This window comes from Rhineura floridana, chromosome 3, assembly GCF_030035675.1.
Source record: "Rhineura floridana isolate rRhiFlo1 chromosome 3, rRhiFlo1.hap2, whole genome shotgun sequence".
NCBI classification, from domain to species: Eukaryota; Metazoa; Chordata; class Lepidosauria; order Squamata; family Rhineuridae; genus Rhineura; species Rhineura floridana.
This window is the reverse complement of record NC_084482.1, coordinates 27302582-27326055: the sequence shown is the minus strand read 5'-3', so window position 1 is coordinate 27326055 and position 23474 is coordinate 27302582. Positions and strand designations below refer to the sequence as shown.

The following is a 23474-nucleotide window of genomic DNA, read 5'->3' as shown; positions in this document are numbered from 1 at the left end:
AAGAAATATGGAAGAATAATATTATATATGATTACAGCAGCAAGATTATTATATGCACAAAAGTGGAAAATGGAATCAACACCAACAATGGAAGAATGGCTATTGAAATTAATGGACTTAGTAGAAATGGACAAATTGACATGTTTACTTAGAGAAAAATCGACGGATACATTTCTTAAGGAATGGAAGCCTCTCTTGGACTTTTTGTTGAAAGATCAAAATAAAATGATGATACTGGGATTTGACGATTAATTAAGACAGCCTATGGAGAAAAGGGATTCTGTATGTATATATTAAGGGACAGGTTTGATGTATATTATATACTTATAGCTGATCTGTGACAAATCGGAAGTCAACTATTTTATTTTCATTTTTTGTTGTTGTATTGTTATGTTTTTTTGACTTTGTTTTGTTTGTTTTTGGAAAAATTTGAATAAAAATTATAAAAAAAAAAAAAGAAAAGGTAAGAAAATAACTTGCTTTCCTTTTTGCACTCTCCAGACCCTCCCCTCCTGCTAGAGTTTTACAGTGCTCAAGTCTGGGGTTGGATGGTTGCTGCTCCAATGGGCGCCAATCCTTTGTGGCGTTACTGACCTCCAAAGACGGCAAAGAGGGTGAACATAACAGGGTAGAAGAAGCCCAAGCAGAAGGTGATAGCGTATTCGTGGACGACAGCCGAAACGATGAAGGTAGTCAGCATTGCCACAGCCCGGGCCTTTCCTCTAAGCAGCTGGAAGGAGCAAGGTGCACAAGGGAGTTGCAGGTTTGACCCACAAGACACTGCCTCTATTGGGGTTCTTCTCTAATGAAAAATGAAGGTTATGGAACCAGCTCGCCGGGGGAGGGGTAGGTCCGCTATGCTAGCTCCAAAGCAGGGGAGGTCACTGTTGCTTACTAGGAACAGGAGACGGGTGAGGCAGCAGGGAGGTGGGCATAGTGCAAATGCACCAGCAGGAGCACCAGATTGGCTCTGCTAGTGCGTTTGCACTGCACAGACCTCCCCACTGCCTCACTGCTTCCCTTCTCCCTCCCACTAAGCACCAGCAACCGGAAGCTAGGGTAGCAGCTCCAGCCCCACCTGGCAAGCTGCTTCTGGTGAAGCAAGATGCAGAGCGGTTACAAGAGGTTCTACACCCTGCCCTTTGGAACTCTCTCCCCCACCCCTGCCTGGACATTCACAGGATTGTTGTCGGGATAAAAGGTGGGGGAAGAACCATGGAGGAAAGGCAGGATATCAATATAATAAATAAATACATTTGTTAGGTGGCCCAAGCTCTGGATCTTTTGACCTGGCCCAAATCTCCTGTCCCTTTTCCTCTTTTTTTTTAAAAAAAAAGTTTAAAAATTTTTTTTACTTTGCTTACAAAGCAACTGGGCACATCACAAAGCTCAGCGGCGGTAAGATAGATCTATATCTATAAATTAGCATAATGCAAACATCATGCAACTTCTGTGTCACAGTCCTGTGCCCTGGAAAAGGAGGGACACTAAGGCTGCGTACACACCATACGTTCAAAGCACATGGTTTCCCCCAAAGAATCCTGGGAACTGTAGTTTACCCCTCGCAGAGCTACATTCCCAGCACCCTTCACAAACTACAGCTACCAGGATTCTTGGGGGGGGGAATAATGTGCTTAAAAGTGCTTCAAATGTATGGTGTGGATTTTCTGTCCCTCCCTCCCCCCTCCTCTTTCTCACACACACACACACACACAGATAAAAAACATGGTGTTTCAAGTTTTGGCTCACAGTGAGCAGACGAGATAAACACAAGGGGAGAACTCTACCAAATCCTGTTGCTGTATAGAGAGGGGTTATTGTAGAGAGCTTTTCTTATAACCCATGTAAGAGACAATAGCCCAAATATAAAATAAGGGCCCTTCCAGCCTTCGTTTTTGTGATGCGTTCATGATGATTTGTACTCATGATGGTATCGGGGCAGTTATATGCGATCTTGCTTTCAACACGGTTTCCTCCTGCAAACGTTTTGGGGTGGACATGCTGCTTTGGCTCCAAATAGTGCATGTCCCATAACCTCCTGCAGAAATCCTGTAACTTTTCATACCACAAATGTTCCGGGGGGCGGGGGGGTTGTCCTGTTTTTGTTGCGCCACAGCACCTCTCCAAGCGGCAACAATGCAGTCATGTTGGGAAAGCATCACAGAACAATGGAATGATGTGTGGATGGTCCTGTATAAATCCACCACTAATGCAAAATTATTGTGTCAATGACCTGTTGCAGAGTACATGCCCCTCAAAAAAAAAAACACCCCAGTATGGAAGGTCTCTTCAGGGGGATTCTTGAGACTGAAGGCTATACATTTGGGGGCAATAAAGGAAGTCCTGGGTTTGGGTGAAGGGAGAGTAGATTGACTTCCCAGGCCCAAAGTGACACACACATATCTATGGGCTCATCTACGCAGTGGTTTACTGTGCATTTAATGCTACTCACATGTCCTTTTAATTCACATGGGTTGTATTCAACCAAGCCCTACTTGGAATAGAATAGACCCATCGAAATTAAAAGACATGGCTAATTTAGGGCTTAGTTGAATACAGCCCTATATGTGTATAGGGCATGGTTTCCCCACTCCATCCCAACAAGCCATACCTACCCACAGGAGGTCCTGATAGACATAGTAGTAGAGCCAGTCATGCACAACCACGTTCCACGTCCGGTAGTATGTAGAGAATGATGTGGAATTCCACCAGTCCTAGGGCAAAAGGAGGGAGAAGCAATTGAGAGTCTGGCTAGGGGAGGGTGCGGAGCTATGCATGCCACACTGCCCATCATCCCCGCAAAGGTTTCTGCCCACAGAAACCTTGTAGCCTGCAGGAGAGAAGATGCTCCCTGGTCCATGCCCTCACAATAGAACTGTGCCCTGTATGGCCAGCTCCTGTGACAAATATTCCCCTTTGCCCACTACTTGCAACCAGTTCTATCAGGGCTGATTCTGTGCCGGGGTCAGTCATAGGACTTAAATTGGATACCAGTGCTGAATGCCATGGTATGTGACATAATAAAAGTGCCTCTGAACATGTACAGAATGCATCGAGTAACCAGTTTGGGGACTAAGGAAAAGGGCTTCTAGGGCTGATGGCCATCACTTGGCGTCCTCTGCCCATTCTCTGCTTTGATGCCTCAGCACTAACTCTCTGTATAAATGCTCTTGTGCAAAACCATACACTGGCATTTCTGCTCTAGGCTGTCCCTCCCCACATTCTTATACTAGCACCCTTGGCAAAGCTGGTAGTCCTTTATGCCAAGAGAATCCAAATCTTGCTAGCAATATGTTATGCCGTTTGTTGGAATGGAATTGGCTTTGCTGGCCAATTATGCAAACCTGTATTGCAACTAACACTGTGTTGTGTGCCAACTGAAAATATAACTTTCTCAAAGCTTTAGGTATAACTGGTAGCTACATTTTTCAAAAGTTAAACAAGACTCTTCAGCAGCTTTTGATGTCCTGTGGCTAATAGAGATTGAGCACACAGCGCTTGCTTGGGCATACCTTGACTTTAATTTCAGCGCCTCTGGCAGTCACTGCCTTTGCATGGACAGATATGTTGATTTTTTGTTTGTTCGTAACAAATTTTGAAGGCAAAATTTATTTATTATTATCTATTTATTAGATTTATATCCAAACTGTGAGAGCTAACATTCTCAGGAAGCCAAACAAACAGCCCAGTCCTTTCCTTGCAATCTCTCTCCCCCCTTCCCAGCAATCACCTTGTAGAAGGTGCGGTCAGCAAAGCGCAGTATCTCAGCAAAGGCATTTAGCCAGCAGTGCTGGAAGGCAAAAAAGGACAGGAGCAGCAAAAGGATCCCTGTGGGGAGGGACAGACAGGTGGACAAGGAAGTGAGTGAATGGATGAAGAAAATCTTAATCCTGCAATGGACATGTTCAACTGCAATAGCATTGTTACTGGCTTAGGTCTCATCGGATCAGTTTTCTGCACATCTGTTTTAAGATTAAACACTAGCCATTTTAAGCCTTCCCTCTTAGGCTGCTTACACTCAATACATTTAACACACATTTAACGCACATGACTTCCCCCCAGAATCCTGGGATCTGTAGTTTACCCCTCACAGTGTTACAATTCCCAGCACCTTTCACAAACTACAGTTCCCAGGATTCTTTGGAGGACGTTGTATGCTTCAAATGTATCATGTATAAGCAGTCTTAGGCAGGGGCCTCGCCTGCCATTAGGCAAAGTGAGGCAGCTTCCTCAGGCGACAGATGCTAAGGGGCAGGGAGTGGTGATGAGCTGAGTTGGAGGACAGGACTGCATGTGTTATGTGGCCTGCCCTGTGCTGCCTTCAGGTGTGGGGGAAAATGCTACCCCATTGCCAGTGTTGAAGTAAAATTCAACTGCCAGTCAACTTTTGTACATGGAATAGGAAAGGGGTGTCATCTTGCCCTTCAGTTCAGGCAGCAAAATGACTTGCACTGGCCCTGTCAATATCCAACAGTATCAATATCCTACAGTAAAAAAATAAATGTATTAGCACAGAGCAGCAGTAGTCAGTATGGTGCCCTTCTCCGCCCCCCCCCATGTTGTTGTCATTCTAAATTATTGGAACAAATAACTGGATCTTCACAGAAAACCAAACCCATAAGTGCTGCTTATAATTTTTTATTGGAAGCATCAAAGCATTGCACAAGTTAGTGGGAAGAATGGAACAGGGAGTTAGCATATGCTATGCGACCCAAACAACAGAAAATGCCTTTAGAATGTATACAAAATGTTTTGAAAGATTTAAAAATGAGATTCTGCAAAAATTGATATTTTGGGTACATTTGGACTCCAGAATGTTTCATAGGAAGGCACTGTCTAATTCAGGTGCTGGAGGTGGAATGTTAGAAATGCCTTATTGAGGCAAATTATGTCGGCAAGTCCAGTTATCTTTTCTTTTTCTTTTCTGAAATCATATTAACTTTGTATTGGCGAAATCCTTGAACTTTGTGGATGTCCACGTACTTTTAAATTACATTCTTGTTATCTGGGGATTAATGGCAAGCCAACAAGAAAGGACTTTATATGTCCTAATGTTCACTAAGAGACTTATATTTTGACCCTGGAAGGACAAATACTTGCCAACTATTATGCAATGGTCTGATGATCTAAATGCCTTTGCTACATCTGAGCATGCTTTTTATAAACACCAAGTTCACCTGGATACATATTTGGACGTTTGGATGACATATACTGATCTATATGTGTAAACTAAAATGGTGGTATTGACATTTAAATGTACTGTTAAAGTGAGTTGATGGGATTTTTTGCTTTCCTTTTTTTGGTTTCTTTCTATTTCCCCCCTCTTTTTTCTTAAATGAAACTGCATTTAAGAACACCAATAAAAATGTTGGGCAACAAGTCCCAACATCCCTGACCATTGGCCACGCTGGCTGAGTTGATGGGAGCTGGAGTCCCATAGAATGTGGAGGGCACTTTCTTGGCTAGCCCTGTATTAGCCCTTAACAACCTAGGACCAGGTTACCTTAAGGACTACCTTGTCTCTTATGCACCATCCAGATCACCGCAATCACTTGGAGAGGCCCTCCTGACTGTCCCACAGGTGCCCCACATTTCTTTAACTTGCTCGAATTAAGGTTTTCCATGTAGTGGCAACAGGACTTTGGAACACTGTTCCTATTGAAACTAGATAGGCCATGCTGATGTTTTGTTGTCTTTTGAGTTTAGTCAAGCATCTTTAGAAAATTAATTGTGTTCGTTGTTGAGCACTGGGTTCTGTATTTTATTATTTTATGGTGTTTTAACGCTTTTTATTGTACATTTTGGTGTACGCTGCTGCAATATTTTTATGAGCTGCTGGCTTATTAAACACCCTTTAAAATAAAAAAGGAAATCCCTCCCCTTGCCTCTTGGGCACCAGGCACTGCCACATTTCAGGGGCAGAATACCGGATGGTGTGAACATGTGCACTCACACACCCAACATACACATGTCATTTCCTCTTAGGAGGGTTGGTTGATTGATTTTATTTACATTCCAGGTATGACTGCCTGCCAGAGAGGATAACCCTGTCAGTGAGTATTAGCCATGGTTGCTAAACAGAACCTCCATCTGCAGAGCCAGGATATCTCTTGACTACTGAATGTCAGGGAAACAACGGGGAAAGGACCTTCGGGCTACTCACTACTGGAGTCTGATTATGCAGAAGGGAGCAGAAGGGGGGCTTGGAGGGTTAGTAGGAGAGAGCATCATTATCTTCATCTTTTATTACCCGCCCTTCACTCAAAGGTCCCAGGGCGGGTTACAGCAATGTCAAAATACAGCATTAAAAACAAATTAAAAAACAACCTAAAATCACAGAATAGGGTGGATCCTAAAAATAGATGTCTCAGGCATCAAATGCCAGGGTAAAGAGGTGCATTAGGAAGCATAAAAAGGGAAGAGGCATCCCCCATGGTGGGTCCCCCAGGGCTCCAGGTGTCTCACCCAACAGTCACTCTCGATGACTTCACTGCTTTCTCTCTCGTTCACCCACTTTGTTGGGTGAAATAAAGGAAGTTCTCCAGACACGCCCCTGGCCATTTTCTGTGGATCTCTGTAGCCCCACACAAGCCAGGCTGCTGCTCTGCTCACATACCTGGTAACGTTGCATTGAAGATGGAGAGCACCAGGGTTCTGAAAGGCTGCTTGCTCGTGTTGGTGAAGACAGGGATGCAGAGGCGCTCGAAGATGAAGTACATATAAAACACGCAACCAAGAAACTGCAGAAGGGGAAAAGCTCAGTCCCTGTGCTGCTTTTAGTGTGTCTCCACCTCTGTTTTCTGAACACAGGCACACACACACTAGTAAAACTCTGCCCCTTTTACTTCAAAACCTGAAGTCAGCTTCACACAGACTTCAGAACTGATTGGCCATCAATCCCATTGCCGCTCCTGGTATTTCCAATGAAAACGCTTTGCTGTAGGCTCAGGTAGATACAGAGGTTGGCCCAACACTTTGCTGTGGGCGATCCTAATCAGCAGTTGGGAAGGGAGATGTGTCCAGCCTTAGGCAGAGTCATTTCAAAATGCAGGCAGAGGAAACAGTCTGGCTGCTTTTGAAGGGACCAGTGTGTCTGCAGCCTTAGGCTCAGAGTCTAATTTCTCTTTTAATACTGAATTTCTTTTAATACTGAACCTGCTGGTGAAGGGTAATAAATTTAATAATAATATTTGTTAGTTGCTTGTTACCCAAAGGTCTCTAAGGAACTTACCACGCTGTTAAAAACAATAATATCTTCCTATATAATATTTTCATAAGAGTGATGCTGCGACACAGGGCAGCAGTGGTGCCACTGCTCACTCAAGGTGCCCAGCAGTGGTGGTGGTGGCGGCAGCGGCACCCATCGCCAGTGGCACAAGTCACCCAACACGCAGCGGCAGTGACAGCAGTGGTGCCTGAAGGATCCAATGGCAGTGGCAGCTGCATCCACAGCGAGCAAGTGAACAAGCAAGCGAGGTGCCTGGGCCCAGCCCTTGGTGGGTCAGTCGGTTGGTCAGTTGGGTGATGGGGGGAGGGGAGATCCATGGGAGGTGACCTGTGAGGGGAGGGGGGGAGATCTGGGGGGGAGGAAGGGGGACCTGTCAGGGGGAGGGACCAGAGTGCTGCTGACCCGTTTTCAGGGAGGGAGGTGGGAGCACTAGTGACCCATACGGGAGAGGGAGGGGAGCACTGGTGACCCATGCGGGAGAGGGAGGGGAGCACTGGTGACCCATGCGGGAGAGGGAGGGGAGCACTGGTGACCTGTGGCGGAGGAGTGCCAGTGACCCATGGGGGGAGGAGGAGTGCTGGCGACCTATGTGGAGGGTGCGCTGGCAATAATAGGTGGAGCTGGTGAGTGAAGCAGGCAAGGGCGGAGCCTCTCATCATGCCATAAAAACAAAACAATAAAACAACAACCACCCTAACAACAACAACCACGTTGGCATTAACACGTAGCATCTTTGGGCAGCTGCCAGGGCCCACCAGTGATGCTTGCTCTAAATGGCTGGATCTAGTTGCCATTTTAATTTCCCACAATGATCCCAACGTAGCACCTCTCTGGGGCATTGTGGGAAATTAAATTGGTAGCCCTAAGCCACGCGGTACTGCTTGGCACATTGCTGCTGCTTGCTACCACTGCCAGGCAAGCCCTTCAGGGATTACCCAGCAAAGGGCTCTGTACCCAGGACTCCTCAAATGTTGAACCATCCCTCTTAGGTTCATGGGGCTGTCCAGTGACACTGAACACCCTCCTCATGTGCAGGGAGGCCAGATGCAATGCCCAGCTGACAGAAGCATTCTTTTGTCTCTCTCACCTCAGCAAAGTTCTTGATGACATATCTCCAGCGCACATAAGGTGTTCTACAAAAGAAAGAGAAGACACTTTGTAGAAGTTTCTTCCTTATCGGAGTGTAGTTCCCTCTCCTTGAGAAGAGTGATGGCTACACCATCGCCCAGGAAAAGTGTGGCAGGCACCATGGATTCTGAGGTCACAACGACCTCCTACATTTAAAGCACTCTTATGTCCCTTTAACATTCATGGCTTTCCCCACCAAATCCAGGGAACTGTACTTTGTAAGGGTGCTGGGAGTTGTAGCTCTGTGAGGGGTCTCCCAATAACTCCCAGCACCCTTAAACTACAGTTCCCAGGATTCTTTGGACAGAAGTCATGACTCTTAAAGCAGTATAAGAGTATTTTAAATGTATGGGGTAGATGTGACCTGAGAAACTGTGCCTATTTTGCCTACTTCTCAGTTACACATTCCCTTTCTGACCCAGGAGATCCTTGTGCTGGAGCTGGGGACCCAGGAAACCTTTAAAGAATAAAGGTGGAGGGAGGGAGGAGGACCCACCTTGGGTAGCTCTCCCTGTAGATCAAAGTGGGACAGAAGAGAAAATACAGGTAAGTTGAGAATTTAGGCACGTGTCCCTTTCCTGGAAAGGAAGAAGAAGAAAAAAAGCAGCTGAGGACACTGGGAAGCAAATATACATGAGCATGTCTTGTGCACTGAGAATAGGGATGCCCTAGAACTTGCTTTGGCAGGCAGCAGCATAGTGTACAAGTGCAGCCACTTCCATTTTCTGCAGTGCCATTTTAGCACTTGGGACTCTATGGATACTGTGCAGAATGTTACAGTAGGATTGTGGAACTGGGCCTGAGAATCTTGGATTTCATTTTTTTAAAGGCAAGTTTCTAGTTCTCATGGTCACAAAGGTATACTTAAAAGTATCAGGTCAATGCCTAGTAAAATCTCAAGTCTGAGAGGATGCATCAGAGGTGGGCTTTGCTGCTCCTCATGATTTGTAGATGGATGCAGAATAAAATCTAGAAAATAAAGATTATGCACTCGATGCTGGAAATAGGGGGCTCAGATTTAGTTTTATACTGAGCACTAGCAGAGGTTGCCTTTGCTTTGCACTAGAAGCATTAGCTTGTGGTAACTCACTGGCATCACAAGCCTAATCTAAGGAGGACCTATAAGCACTGAAAATTAGCCGAGATGTGCTCCTCTTGACAGCCATGGAAGGCAGGGGTGCAGAACCTTTTTCGGGCTGTGGGACACATTCTCTTCTGGGCAACTTTCCAGGGGCCACATGCCTGTGTTGGGAGGGGCCAGAGGCAAAAGTGGGCAAAAATTAATGTAACATTTTCCTTTGTACAGTAGGCTAGTTTCTGCACACACTTGTACACCCCTCTCTATCCTCCATCCAAGCAACCAAGAAGCATTATTAGAGTTTAAGGACACGTCTCAGCCCGGCATAAGTAGCGGTGGAAGGTGTGAAGCAGAGCTGGTGGAGGGTGTGGCATGGGGAGACCTCCAAGAACCAGATGGAGAAGCCTGGGTGGCTGCATTTGGCTCTGAAGATACCACACACACACAAATCAAACTCACCATCCTGTGATCTGGCATGGAGAATGGGAGGCACAGATTCCCGCAGAAACGCGTGGCTTTTCATTAGGAACCGGATCTAGGCAGGAGGGGGAAACAAGCACTGAAACAACTGACTAGGTGCTGGGTGTCTGCCTGCCTTGAACTGGCTGTGGTAAAGGATCCAGGAAGGTACCTTCCGCTACCCTGCTGGCCAGCAGTGGCGGCCACAGGTCTGATCTTTGCTGCACCTCAGCGCCACCACTGTGGATGGTCAGAGAGTGGTGTGACAGCTTACCAGCTCAGCAGGAGTCAGGTGACACACACGGGGCCAACAGGGTTCTGTGGATCTCCATTCTCAGCAGCTTATTGGTCACATCCACACCATACATTTAAAGCAAATGGCTTCCTCCAAAGAATCCTGGGAACTGTAGTTTGTTAAGGGTGCTGGGAATTGTGACACTCATGTAAACTATAGTTCCCAGGATTCTTTGGGAGAAGCCATGTGCTTTAAATGTAGTGCAGATGTGACCACTGAACAGGCTCAGACTGAGCTGCTCTTGGATGACTGGTCTCCCCACTTGGCTACCCATCAGTTTGACCACTTGCTTTCTAGCTCAGCTGTCTGCCTCACGTGTCTCCAGATTGCTAACCACAACACCTTCCCACATCAGAAGCTGCATTATATTGAATCAGACATTTGGTCCATCTAGCTCAGCGTCACCGGCAGTGCCTCTCAGGGTTTCAGACAGGGGACGTCCCCAGCCTTACTTGAAGATGCCGGGGATTGAACCTGGGACCTTCTGCATGCAAACCAGGTGCTCTCTGCCACTGAGCAATGGCCCTTCCTCAGGTCTCTGAGGCTGTGGCAATGCTGGCACAAGCACAGGCCAGGGAGCAACATCAGTCTAGGAAGCCTCTCTCTTCACTCGGCTCCAGCTACCACTGTGGTGCTGCCAGGACGGTACACACATACAGGGAAAGAACACACCTTTTCCCACAGTGTCACAGGGACTTTCTTTACCTCGTTCAGGTCCATGTATAGATGCCAGGGCTGGCCCAAGACATTTTGCTGCCAAAGGTGGACCAGCAAAATATGCCCCCCTCTCATTTTAAGGTATGTAGTATCCAAGGCTAGTCAGGTTATTCTGGCACCTGAGACAGAAAAACCCACAAGTGCCTCTCCCTGGCAGTAAGCATTATTATAATTACTTATTAACATCTGCCACACATGAAGCCTCATCCGTCAGATGTCTTGTAAAGACATACCTGTTGCCCAGACTTTTCCTGACTCATAAGGTTAGGCCTTGTTATTTCTGAATTCCTGTTTTTACCTGTTTTTATAATGCTCTTTTGCTGTTTTTATGATTCTGTTTTTATGTCATTTTTGTATACTTCTTAGAGATTTTTTTTAAATTAAACCGTTTAGAACTGCTTACAATAAATAAGTAATTTGTTCTTATGATTATTTGTAGTTGTTGATGGTAATAATAATAAAAACAATTTGCTGCCACTCAAAATGAGCTGCCTGAAGTGGCTACCTCACTCTGCCTAAGGACTGTGCACCGGATTCAGCCAAGTCCTGACCCAAATTGGGCCTATTCAGAGGCATTTGGGCCTCAGCTGAGTAGCGCTGAGATAGCCCCCAGATCTTTATGGGGTGAGTTGGGCAGCCCATAGTCATCTGGGGCTACCAGGGGGTGGGGTGTTGGGCAGAAGGGAGAGGCAGGCATGGGCCGGAAGAAGGAGGTGAGGGGGGAAAGGCACCTCTTTGTGGGAGAAGGTAGGTGCCTTTCCTACCTGCCCCCTCCTTCTTTCCTCCAGGCCTCCCCAAGCACAGTATCCAAGTCCCCCTCATGAGCAGCTTTCCTGCATGCAGACAGAGAAGCCAGTCACAAAGGAGCCAGACCTAGCCGGATGGAATCCTCCCACTGATCGGCTGGTAAGCAGGAGGATTCGTCCTGGCGATGCGGGTCACTGCTCCTTCATGGGCAGCTTGCTTGCTTGCAGAGAAACTGCTGGCAAAGAAGCAGTGATTGGCACCATGCCACCTGCCTGCTCTCAATGGGTTGGGGGGGGGAGAGCGAAGGAGACACAGTGTCTCCTTTGCCCACCCACCTCCTGATCATATTTTTAAACCCCATTTTAAGTTAAAATACAATTTACAAAAACCATAGCCCAACCCCTAATGGCTTCGGGGATGGATCCGTGGTGGGGTGGGTGGTCCCCTGGTTGGGACAGGGCAGATTTGCCCTCCTTGGAGCCCAGATATTGTGGCCATGGGGCAGATCAGGAGGGCCGTGCACAGACCTAAGGCCTAACAGTAGGGCCAGCCCACAGAGATGTGTATGTCTTTAAATTGAGAGCAAGATTGCTCAGCCTTTCCTGTACCATGGCCTGATGTCAGATTGTTGGCACATCTACAGCCCACATATAGAAATATACATTGGCACCATTGAATATATTCATAGTTGTCTTCACTGCCTCTTCCCATATTCAGACCCTGTGCCTTGGGCACCTGGATGTACGGTTTCAACCAAAATAACTCTACGTATACAATTGGGTTTCCCTTTAACCCAGCCTTTCCCAACCAATGTGCCTCCAGATGTTGTTGGACCACAACTCCCATCAGCCTCAGCCAGCATTGCCAATGGTCAGGAAAGATGAGAATTGTGGTCCAACAACATCTGGAGGCACACTGGTTGGGAAAGGCTGCTTTAACCAGTGGAGGCTGATCCGTTAGGGCCAATGGGGCTGTGCCCAACCAACCTCAGTCTGCCCTCAGCGAGCCCCCACTTTCCTGCCTTCCTACTTACAACCAGTCCATGGGGTGGCACTGCTTGTCAGCTTCTTCCTCCTCCTTAGTCTCAGCATTGCCCCTTGGAGAAGGATGGGGACTAAACCAGAATTAGTTGGCTCTGCTTGTCATGAGCTCTGGCTCCAGGAACTGTCGGGCTCCCTGCCTTTCGATGAACCATTCCCAGTGAGCAATACTAGCCACCACTTCTCTTAACCTTCCCTCCACAATACACTTCTCTCTCTCCATTAATTCTCCCTGCACCCTCCTCCCAGAATACTTGGGAGCTTCCCTCCCTCAGTGCCCCATATCATTGGGCCAGGGCTGTTACAATGTCATGGCACTGCACCTGCTCGAGTATGACAATTAAACGGGAGGCAGGCCCCAAACGGTAGCTGACGATAGTATACACGGGGTAGAAGCCCAGAGCAGCAGCATGGCAGACCAGCAACACTACAGCTACAGCGACCGTGAAGACGTTGGGGAACCGGACGGTCCTCAAGTAGCAGGCCCACATCTGCAGGACCTTGTAGGGCACCAGTAAGGTGTACAGGAACATGCAGAGCCAGGCAAACAGGGCCACTGGCAGCTGCCCCAAAGCAAAAATGAAGAGCTTGAAATCCAGGACAAGGCTGTGAAAGACAGAAAGGCAGCTGTGAGGACACAACGCGATAAGCTGATAGCTATAAACAGATTCCTACTGGGGGGAGTGCAGGCTGCTGTAAAAGGGTCTTAATCAAGGGACGCTGGCAACCACACCCAGGTATTTGACTCTCTGCCCCGTCCCCCATGAGGCCTTGACAGAAGTGTGAGGGACTGGCCTGCTCTTTGCTTTATTTAGCCACAACCAACAGCACAGCTGACCAATATCTAGTTCAGAAGATGTCAGGTGACACAAGCAGCCAATAGGGTTTCACCTGACCTTTTAAAGCCTCAGATGCTGGCTTGTCTCTTCAGGTTGAATAAGTCATCACTTAGGAAAAGACTAAGCTGCTTGCATCCAGATAAGCTGTTTATTCAGCATTCATCCTGATTTATTGTCAGGGAGGTTAGATAACACCAGCTCTTTAGTGAGCATTCATTCTGATTTTTTCGCAGGAAAGTTAGCTGACTTTATATCAAAGCAAGTGTTATGCCACACTTTCCAGTGCATTTTCCCATCGCTTTGTCAAAAAAAGTCCAGTTGTGCATAGGTTGTGCAGAGGTGTTGTCTTTGGGTGCTTCCAGGGAGATGTGTATCGTAGGACTGGTGCTCCTCATGCATGCCAGTTTTTTGCAACATTCACAAAACTTTGTTGGCATTAAAATAGCAGCCTGTGCTCCCCCCCTTTTAATCCAAATTTATCATTTTCAGAGGAAATATGATTTTAAAAAACCAGTTGTTGCCAATGACCTATTTGAGATACCTCAGCAACCTATTTGCACATTAAGTCTCTGCCGAGAAGCACTCCTTTTTAGTTTTTACAACAGGGAACAAGAAGCTGGACCAATTCTGGTTCCAGGTGTGTGTATGTGTGTGCAAACGTGTGAGCTTGTGCAAGATTCCCTCATGGGATCCCCTCTCTACGTGGACCAATCTCCTTGCTGCTGTCACTGTTACCCCTTCCCTTCCCTTCTCCCTCTGGGCCCAATCTTCACAGACCCATAGCTAAGTAACAGGGCATCTGATTTGCTTGCAGAACATCCCACATTCAGTTGGTGAAATCTCCAGGCAGAGATCCACTGCCAGTCAGTGTACACCAGGAGTGAGGAACCTCAGCCCTGGGGGCTGAATGTGGCCCTCACTCCTCTTTATCCGGCCCTTGGAACTCTCCCCAGGCCACACACCTCACTGGCCCTGCTTCATGACACATTCAAATGCTTCTGCCTAGCTGGAATGTGCTCTTGAACGGTGATAGTGCCTTTTGCTTATCTGGATGGTAAGGATGGAAAGATCTGTCTGTTTTTGTCCTCTCTGTTTCTCAGCGTTCCCAATCTTAAACTCAGTTCTCCACATTCCTGCAGCAATTTGCATTTTTTATTTTAAATCCTCATGACAATTCTCTAGCATTTGAGTTTGAATTTCTCCTCACACACACATTTTTGGAGGCCATTTTGACTACTGTACACATTTCTGCAAACAATTTCTCATCACATAATGCATTTTGTATGTTACTTTCACTCATATATTCATTTTTATGCACACTTTCCCCTAACATATCCATTTTTGTAAACGCTGTTGGGTTGGAGAACTGCATTGTGAAATCCCAATAAGGACAAATTTCAAAGGATGGCCGTGTTTCAGTTCTTATACTGTTTTGGAAAGTGTGAATTTGATAGATGTGGCTTGAAATGGGAACTGAATTGAATTTCTCCCCCATTCCTACTGGATGGACAGAGATATGTATGTAGAATTGTCTGGTTTTTGCATGGCTGAAGTGTAGCCTACTGTGCAAGTCATATTCATTGCTCCACCTATGTTTTGCCCTTGGCCCTGCCTACATGTAGCCTCTGGCCCCACCCACCAATGGCAAGCGGCCCCTGTAAGGTTGCCCAGGAGAGAATGTGGGTCTCAGGCTGAAAAAGGCTCCCCTCCCGGTGTACACAATTTATTTATTTATTTATTTATTGTATTTGTATTTGTATACCTCCCCATAGCCGAAGCTCTCTGGGTGGTTTACAGCCCGGTGAGCAAGATGGGCCATTGATCTGAGTCAGTACAATAAGGCAGCTTCCTGTGTTCCTAGCTGCCCAGGCAGAGCATGCCAGACAAATGGAGGATGCTGCTGCATCTCATCATTGTTCTTGTTGCCACTGCTTGCATTCCTGGCGAGGGCAGGTAAATGGGCAGTGACAGCAAGGAGGAGGAGCTGCAAGACTCAAGACCAACAGTGAGCCCCCTGCCGGTGTCAGGCCTTTAGCAAATGCCCAACGATGGCAACCCCTGGGCTGGATTACAGGTTCAGAGACTGGAAGAAGGCACTCTTACAATTATTTCAGGGCCCCTTAGGCAAAGTAACTGATGTAGATTTTGCTTTTGTATACCAAGCTAGTTTCTACAGATACTTGCACCCCTCTCTCTATCCTTCATCCAGGCAAGCAAGAGGAAGTGTCAGAGTTCAAGGATGCATTTCAGCCAGACAAAAACATCCAAGGAGAATGCAAAGCAGGGCTGGTGACAGGTGTGACATGGAAGGGTGTGAAGCCTGGGAACAGTTCCCTGAGGGCCATATACGGAGGCCTGGAGGGCTGCATTTGACCCCTGGGTGTGAGGTTCCCAACCCCTACTGTAGGGCACTGTTCTTCAACCTTGGGTCCCCAGATGTCATTGGACTACAACTCCCAACCCCAGCCAGCTTACCCAATGGCCACGGATGATGGGAGTGTTAGTCCCACAGCATCTGGGAACCCAAGGTTGAAGAGCGGTGCTGTAGTGCGAGGGCTCAACTGTTCTACCATGCCAACACAAGGACATCTCCCTGCCCCCAGCCCCACCTCTGAACCATACCGTCCTTCATCAATGAAATCCACAATGACTGTGCTGAGAACGAAGACACAGAGCATGGCCACAAACATGTGGTAGATGGTATGGAAGTGCTCTATTTCCAGCAGCTCACTGCAAAAGAGAGAGGGAGCAGGGGTGCCAACAGGTGAGCTCCAAGGTGGTGGGTAACTGGAAGCTCATCAGCCAAATATGGCCCAGGGCAATTTTATCTGGCCCCCTGCAGGAAGCCCTACAGAACTGTAAGCAAAACATGGTAAAAAGGATGGCCCATAGTCTCTTGTAGAAACTTTTTTTTAAAGAAAAGGTGGAATGTACATGTTATGTTACTAAGTGAACATATGTATACATAATGATATGCCTGAGCGCATGTGCATTGTAACTGAAGAGATGGCATCAATGTCATTATGCCCCATGGGCATACACCAGGGAATTAATTTGTGTGACAAAAATAGACTATGGCCACATAGCACACTCATTCCATATTGGTCTATTTTTGGGAATCCTCCCCCCGCTTTAGGGTTTTTAAAAAGGATTATTTGCAAATAAACAAAATTTGGAGCTTCTCCAAGCCTGCTGACGTCTCCCTCTTGTAGGTCGAGGGTGCTGACTCAGAGCTTGGAAAAGTTACTTTTTTGAACTACAACTCCCATCAGCCCCAGCTAGCATGGGGCTGATGGGAGATGTAGTTCAAAAAAGTAACTTTTCCAAGCTCTGGTTTTGGCTATATACAAGGATTCACATTCAGTGTTCACAATCAGTATATACTATCAGCAGTGGTGGCTGGTACCCACTGGGACTGGAAGCACAGAAGGTAGGGAGGCCAATGGTAGGCTATGGGCCCACCTGCACCATGTGTTTAAAGCAGTACCATACCACTTTAAAATGTCATGCCTTCCCCAAAGAATCCTGGGAACTGCAGCTTGTTAAGGGTGATGAGAGCTGCAAGGTAAGGAGACCCCCTATTCCCTTCACAGAGCTACAATACCTGGAGTTCCCAAGGAAGAGGGATTGATTGCCTAAAATCACTCTGGGAACTCTAGCTCTGTGAGGGGAGCCGGGGTCTACCTAACAACTCTCAGCACCCTTCACAAACTTCAGCTCCCAGGATTCTTTGTTTAAAGTGGTATGACACTGCATTAATATTGCAGGTGGGGCCTATAAATAGGGATGGCATATGAGCAGGTCACATCCAGCTCCCACCTTGTTTTTAATCCCTTTTTAATCCCTTCCACCACTCCCTGCACTAGACTGGGTGCTTGAGGTTCCATTTCTTACCTGGCAGGCACCACAGACCCCTCCCACTAGGGAATGAGATTTCTGATATGTCAGGAGAAGCCCCAGCCAGGAAAAAAAGCAGCAGCAGCATCTTGCACGTTGCTTTTGGCTTGGCCACTGTTGCTCCCCAGTGAAGTTCCCAGTAGAGATGGGGCAGAATATTTGCTAAATCAGATTTATTACCGGATTTTGACATAATTTGACAATCTACATTATTTTTGGGCCAGCATTGATTTCTTGCTGCGGGTTGCAGCTGTCATCAACACGTTTTTAAAAAACAACGCTCTGAATTTTATGTCATTGTCTTCATAATCAGCTTTCCTCTTAAGGTGATGCATTCTTAACAGAGTAGAACAAGTGCTTACAGCATGCGCATTTTCATTAGCATTTTTGTTAGCAATTACTCTTTTTTGGGGCTGGAAAAAACCCACGAATCGGCAATTGCGCAAATAATCAGGAACAAAAAAATGGCAGATTGGTACTGAAAGCTGGACTGTTGCAATTCAAGCAGATAGCAACCAGCTACAAATCTCCATCCCTACTTCACAGGAAGCAGCTTCAACAAGCCAAGTCTAACATAGTTCACCAGGAAGCCTACATCTTACCTAGCGGGTGCCTCTCATGTCAGCAAATGAGACTTTTGCCCCAGAGACGCCCACCCTACCATGACCATGGCAAGCTGTGCTCTACATGGGGGAGGGAGAACTTGTGGCCCTCCAGATGTTGTTGCTAGACTCCAGCTCCCATCAGCCCCAGCAAACATGGCCAATGGCCAGGGATGATGGGTGTTGTAGTTCAACAATATCTGGAGGGCCAACACTTCCCCACACCTGCTTTAGTATTCTTCTTTCCTGTCGGGACCAGGCAAGACAGCAGGGTATACTCACTCAAGCAAGGATTTACGGTCCACAAACACCTTCTGCTTCTCCTGTAGTGGGCCCTTCTTTCTGTAAGGTTCCAAGGCAGGGAATGGTTAACATTATCTCTCAAACCCTGATTGCTTCTGGGTAAGGAGGTGGGAGCAGCAGGACAAGAACATCAAAGAATTGCTCCAGTACATCACCCCCACCCCCCTGCATAATTAGAGGCTCACTTGTCATTTGGCTTTTCCTCTCCCTCAATTGCCATGCATTAGCAGCCATCCCATTTGGCTGCCACAGAGAGAGAGCGGACATCTGGGCCCATTTTAGCTGCCATTTGGCCCATCCTCTCCCTGAACTTTCCCCATGCAAGATGATCTCCATTAAAACAGCTATGGAACTTTTGCTGGTTTTCCTCTTCCCTCCCCATCCCTTCACCTTTTATGTTGTGTTTTATAGATTCTATGCCAGAGGCCAGGGACTGTCTTGTTTTTAAACACTTAGAACATTTTAGGTGCTTTAGCAATGGTTAATCATCATCTGTTAGACACAACTAGAAATCCTAGTGGGATCTTTTCATGTATTTAGATTATGTATCCTACCTCTACCTAAGTTTAGGTAATAACATTTCTTTGTCCAGTGCTTTTTGGTAAAAAATATATTTATTATATTTATTAATTCAATTTATATACCGCCCCATAGCCAAAGCTGTCTGGGCGGTTTATAACAGGTAAAATAATCTGACATACAATTAAAAACTCACATTAAGCATTTAAATAAGTTAAAAACAACAGAAATTAAAATATGATTGAACACATACTAAAATGCATATTAAATACTACTAAAAACACTGAGGACTGGATCCAAATTTAGCTATCTGCTAACAGAAGGGCTCCCTCTGTCCATTAATAGCTTTTGATCCAGCAGAGGAATCCTGCTGGTGGAAGTACTGAAAACATGATTTTTACCAATTTCCCCATCCTTCAGCCTCTCACTGTTCTGGAGGGTCATCCCTACCCTCTGGAGCAGATTTTCAGAGGATGCAAGGGACTGCAAGGTGAATGGGCAATGGGTAAAAGTTGCCTGCCTCCCTCCCCTTCTGTGGCAGGAGAAAAGCTTGGATCTAAGCCACTATATCAAACCCGTAACTGCATTCTTTTCCTTAAAAATTGTAATGAGCGATTCCACCATTTATTTTAAATCTCTTTGAAAGATGAACTTGCACAATTTTGTGTGCTGAAAGCAAAATTCACCAAAAAGCCAGACTTTGGCTTAAGGACCCCACTGTCTGTACTATCCTCAAGCAACTAAAATCTTTAGAATATATAACTTGACTTATTACCAAGATAGTTTTTCTATTATGTTTTAAAACAGGCAATATGCTAACATTTATGAACACTGTATAAAACAATGATACAGCCTCTTCTAGAGAGAGAATCTAGTTTTATATGCATATTGGTAAACCTTAAATTAACCCAGAAAACCATGAGTCACTGGGAGAACAACGTTCAAATTGTTTTGTTAATATTCTGTTTGGCTGTAACTAGACCACAGTTAATATGATTCAGCAAGAGGTCCACCTCATGATACACATCCAGGCTCTCATTATACCTGATGAATTCTTGCAATGAATAGCTTGCCTTTCTGTAAAAATGATGTCTATGCCCTGAGCTTCACGATCATTTTGAGACTTCAACAGGTTATAGTCATTCATTACTTCCTCCATATCAGTATTGGTATTAAGTTTAAAAAATGAGGTGCCAGTACTCATATCTTCATAAAAGTGCTGCGTGTGCCAGCCAGCACAAAATGGTTGCCATGGGCAGCAAACAAAGAGCAGTTGGTATTCTGTACCGGTCAGTTCCATTACAAAAAAACACTGCCTTTATCTCTTTCACCCTCACAACAACTCAGTAAGGCAGGCAGCCACTTTTTTTTTTGGTAATAAATAGGGTATGCTTCCATTTTGTCATCCTTCAAGGGTGAAAGCCCTTTTTATTTTAGCCAATCTGTTGAATGAAGATTGATTTATTTGTGGCCACTTTTTTATCTGACTTTATTGTGGTATTAAGCTGTTGGGCACTTTCAGATGGCCTGTTTAATGGGTATTCATCCTGATTTGTTTGCTGGGAGATTAGATGTTGTTGGCTATTTAATCCGCATTCATTCTCATTTGTCTGCAAGGAGGTTAGATAGTGTTGCATCAAAATAAGTGTTATCCAAAACTTTCCAGTGCGTTTCCTTGTCACTTTCCTTTTTGCAAAAAGTTCGATCTTTTGGAAAAGTACATTTATTGTGCAAGACCCCCCAAAGAACTATAATTGTGCAATCTGAATTTGGCAGTATGTGATTGAATCCCACTCAAAAACAACAACAGTCAGGAAGCACTCCTTTGTTTGCTTATATTTTTCATCTGTATTTTTGCTGTTGCTGTAAATTGCTTTGAGCTTTTGGGGGGTGGCATACAAGAACTTTATTATTATTTATTTACAGTACTTCTATGCCACCCCAGGGTTCTCTAGTGGCATCCATCAAATATCAGAACAATATAAATACAATATAAAAACAAGCAGCAATGGTGATAAAATCAATCAGTACCATAAAAGTCTCACAGCACAGGTGGATCTTAAAAACCTTAACATGCCAGAATATCAGAAATGCTCAGGATCCCCTTGAGAGCCTCCACCCACTGGCAAGCCTGGGACAATTAAAAGGTCTTCACCGGGCCCCAAAAGGAATACAAAATAGGTGCCAAATGAGCTTCTGTACGGCAGAGTTGGCTAAGCTGTGACGCTCCAGATGGTGCTACATTCCAACTCACAGTAGCTGCAGCCAGCATGGCCAATCATCAGGGATGATGGGAGTTGTTGTCCAACAACATCTGGAAGACCAAAGATTAGCCCCACTGCTCTGTAGGGAGGCCATTCTACAACTGGGGTGCTACTCCTGAGAAGGTCGTTTCCCTAGTAGCCAGCCACCTCCAGATCTCTCTAGACCAGCCTTTCCCACCAGTGTGCCTCCAGATGTTGTTGGACCACAATTCCCATCTTTCCTGACCATTGGCAATGCTGGCTGAGGCTGATGGGAGTTGTGGTCCAACAACATCTGGAGGCACACTGGTTGGGAAAGGCTGCTCTAGACAGAGGCATGTGGAGAGGCTTGCCAGATTTAAAAAACTGGCCTACTCCTGTGTCTTTCATATAGAAATTAAACAGAGAAAGCTTCCACTATCATGTTATCTTCCTGCATGACTTGGCTACCATGCAGTATACAAAACATTAGGCCTCAGTGTATTCTTCTCATACATCCTGTTTTATCGTCTTCTGTTACAGGAAGACCCCTTTGGCCTGTCCACTCTGTGGAGAATAGTAGACCTGGCAGCAGGAGATCTCTGAAGCTACCCACTAAGAAGCACATTTACCTGCTTTCCTTCTCTGTCAAGCCCTTCCTCAAATGCTGAGGGATGGAGCTTGTTGCTTCTTCCAAGGCCTTGTCCAGCAGCTCACTGAGTTGTGTATGCACCTGCTTCAGCATTTTCAACTTTACCTTCTGCCAGGAAAACACCAGGAATTTAGCTATCCCTCTCTTTTCCCACCCTCACCCAGAGCTTCCCAGAATGCACTTAGGTTAAAAAGCAACTTCTAATCTCAGTCTCTCTCTCAAATTGGGTTGGCCGCTCTTGCTCTCTCAACATTAGTGGAGCCCTCCTGCCTTGGATGGTGTCAGCAAGGACTTGCCCTCTAACCCCAGGGCTCTTGCCCCATTCCCCCACTGTTACCCTCTGGGAGTCTTTGCCTCCTCCTTTACAGCAGCCCTTTACAGAGGACAGTCCTCTGTTTGAAGGGCTATCTGATCTAAGTCCTGTTTAAAGATAAAGGACCATAAGAAAGGAAAGGAGAGAGGAGGCATTGAAGTTGCCCATCAACAGTTAGCACTTGCACAGGAGACTGAGAAGGCACACAATCACAGTCTTCCCCCACTATACATATAAATTACCACATGTAAAATTGTATTCAAATTTTACTCCTTTTTTGGTGACATGTAAGTCCTCCTTTTAAGCTTCCAGCCAACCCCAATGCTGAAAACTCCAGTCCAGCTAGATCTGATTTCCATTTCAGTCCCACTATGCTGCTATGCCACCCTGTTCTCCTTCTCCTATCAACATAAGGGCTGGAGAGCTGGGCATATAAGGGAAGAGTTGAGAGATGAAGTGGGGAGAGATATCTCACCTGAGAATCTGACATATCTCATCACTCTGCTGAGTTCAGGCATACTTAGGCTGGAGACACAGTCAATAGGGAGAGCAGTTGGAGAGAGGCATTGCATCCCATTCTCACTGTAAATGTCGGTCAAGCAGGTCTTTGGAAACAGTTCCATAACCTGCAACTTCTGTACCAGAGGCAAAGTGGGATGCATGAACACATACCACAAGCAGCAATGCCTCTTTCAAACTTCCTTCAACTCAGGGGGGGAGTCTGTCTCCATCCTTTGCACTCATTTTGTTGCCTTAGGCAAGGGTGGTGATCTTGGCTCAGGTCTTGTGCTGGCCACACACCCCAGTTCTTGGGAAAGCCACACACATTGAGAGTCTGACCTCCAGTAAAGCTACCTGTGGCCCTTCCTACAAGTCAGCTACTGAGGTTGCAAGCCAATACATGTCTACTCAAAAGTAAGTTCCATTGGATTCAATGGGACTTACTCCCTGGTAAGTGTGTATTGGATTGAAGCCTAAATGACACTCTGGTGCTGCTAAGCAACAGGCTTATGATTGTTTCAATGACCAACAGCAGAGATGGGGAACTTCCAGATATCATTGGGTCCCAATTCCCATCAGCTCTGGCTCAGCATGTCCAATGAGTCAGGGAAGATCTGCAAGGCCACTGATTTTCCCACCCCTTATGTACTGCTTTGGTTCTGAACTTGATTGATTGCAAAATGGCAGGGAGATTATCTGCCCCACTAGAGCACTTTCTATTCACCTTCTCATCAGTGATATTCCTATCTGTATGTAGTTCTCATGCCATTGCCTTGCAGAAAGACTCAATAAACCCTCAAGCACTTGTTACCTCCATTGTTATCTTCCATTGGATGAGGGCAGCAGTGCTGTCCAGGTGTTTGGCCTCCCCTAGATAGAGACAGCAAGGGGACATGCTCAAGAAACTGATGTAACATTGGCTGAATGGACATTG

The 23474-nt window shown here is 46.1% G+C and overlaps 1 protein-coding gene across 7 annotated transcripts in view; it reads right to left on the bottom strand.

The window, feature by feature from the left end:
* Positions 1–23474, bottom strand: part of SOAT2 (sterol O-acyltransferase 2) — a 36882-nt gene that overhangs the window by 10325 nt on the left and 3083 nt on the right. For 5 of the 7 annotated variants that reach the window (XM_061615145.1, XM_061615151.1, XM_061615148.1 and 2 more), the window contains 12 exons: positions 23352–23410; positions 21707–21834; positions 18313–18372; positions 16154–16261; positions 13016–13298; positions 9894–9969; positions 8853–8934; positions 8316–8361; positions 6617–6740; positions 3731–3828; positions 2616–2714; positions 595–730 (listed from right to left, as the gene is read on the bottom strand). In XM_061615145.1, coding sequence (XP_061471129.1) covers positions 595–730; positions 2616–2714; positions 3731–3828; positions 6617–6740; positions 8316–8361; positions 8853–8934; positions 9894–9969; positions 13016–13298; positions 16154–16261; positions 18313–18372; positions 21707–21834; positions 23352–23410 — 1299 coding nt within the window. Of the gene's footprint in view, positions 1–594; positions 731–2615; positions 2715–3730; positions 3829–6616; positions 6741–8315; positions 8362–8852; positions 8935–9893; positions 9970–13015; positions 13299–16153; positions 16262–18312; positions 18373–21706; positions 21835–23264; positions 23411–23474 lie in introns of those variants that run through there. The other 2 variants (XM_061615150.1, XM_061615149.1) reach the window with 2 other exon arrangements.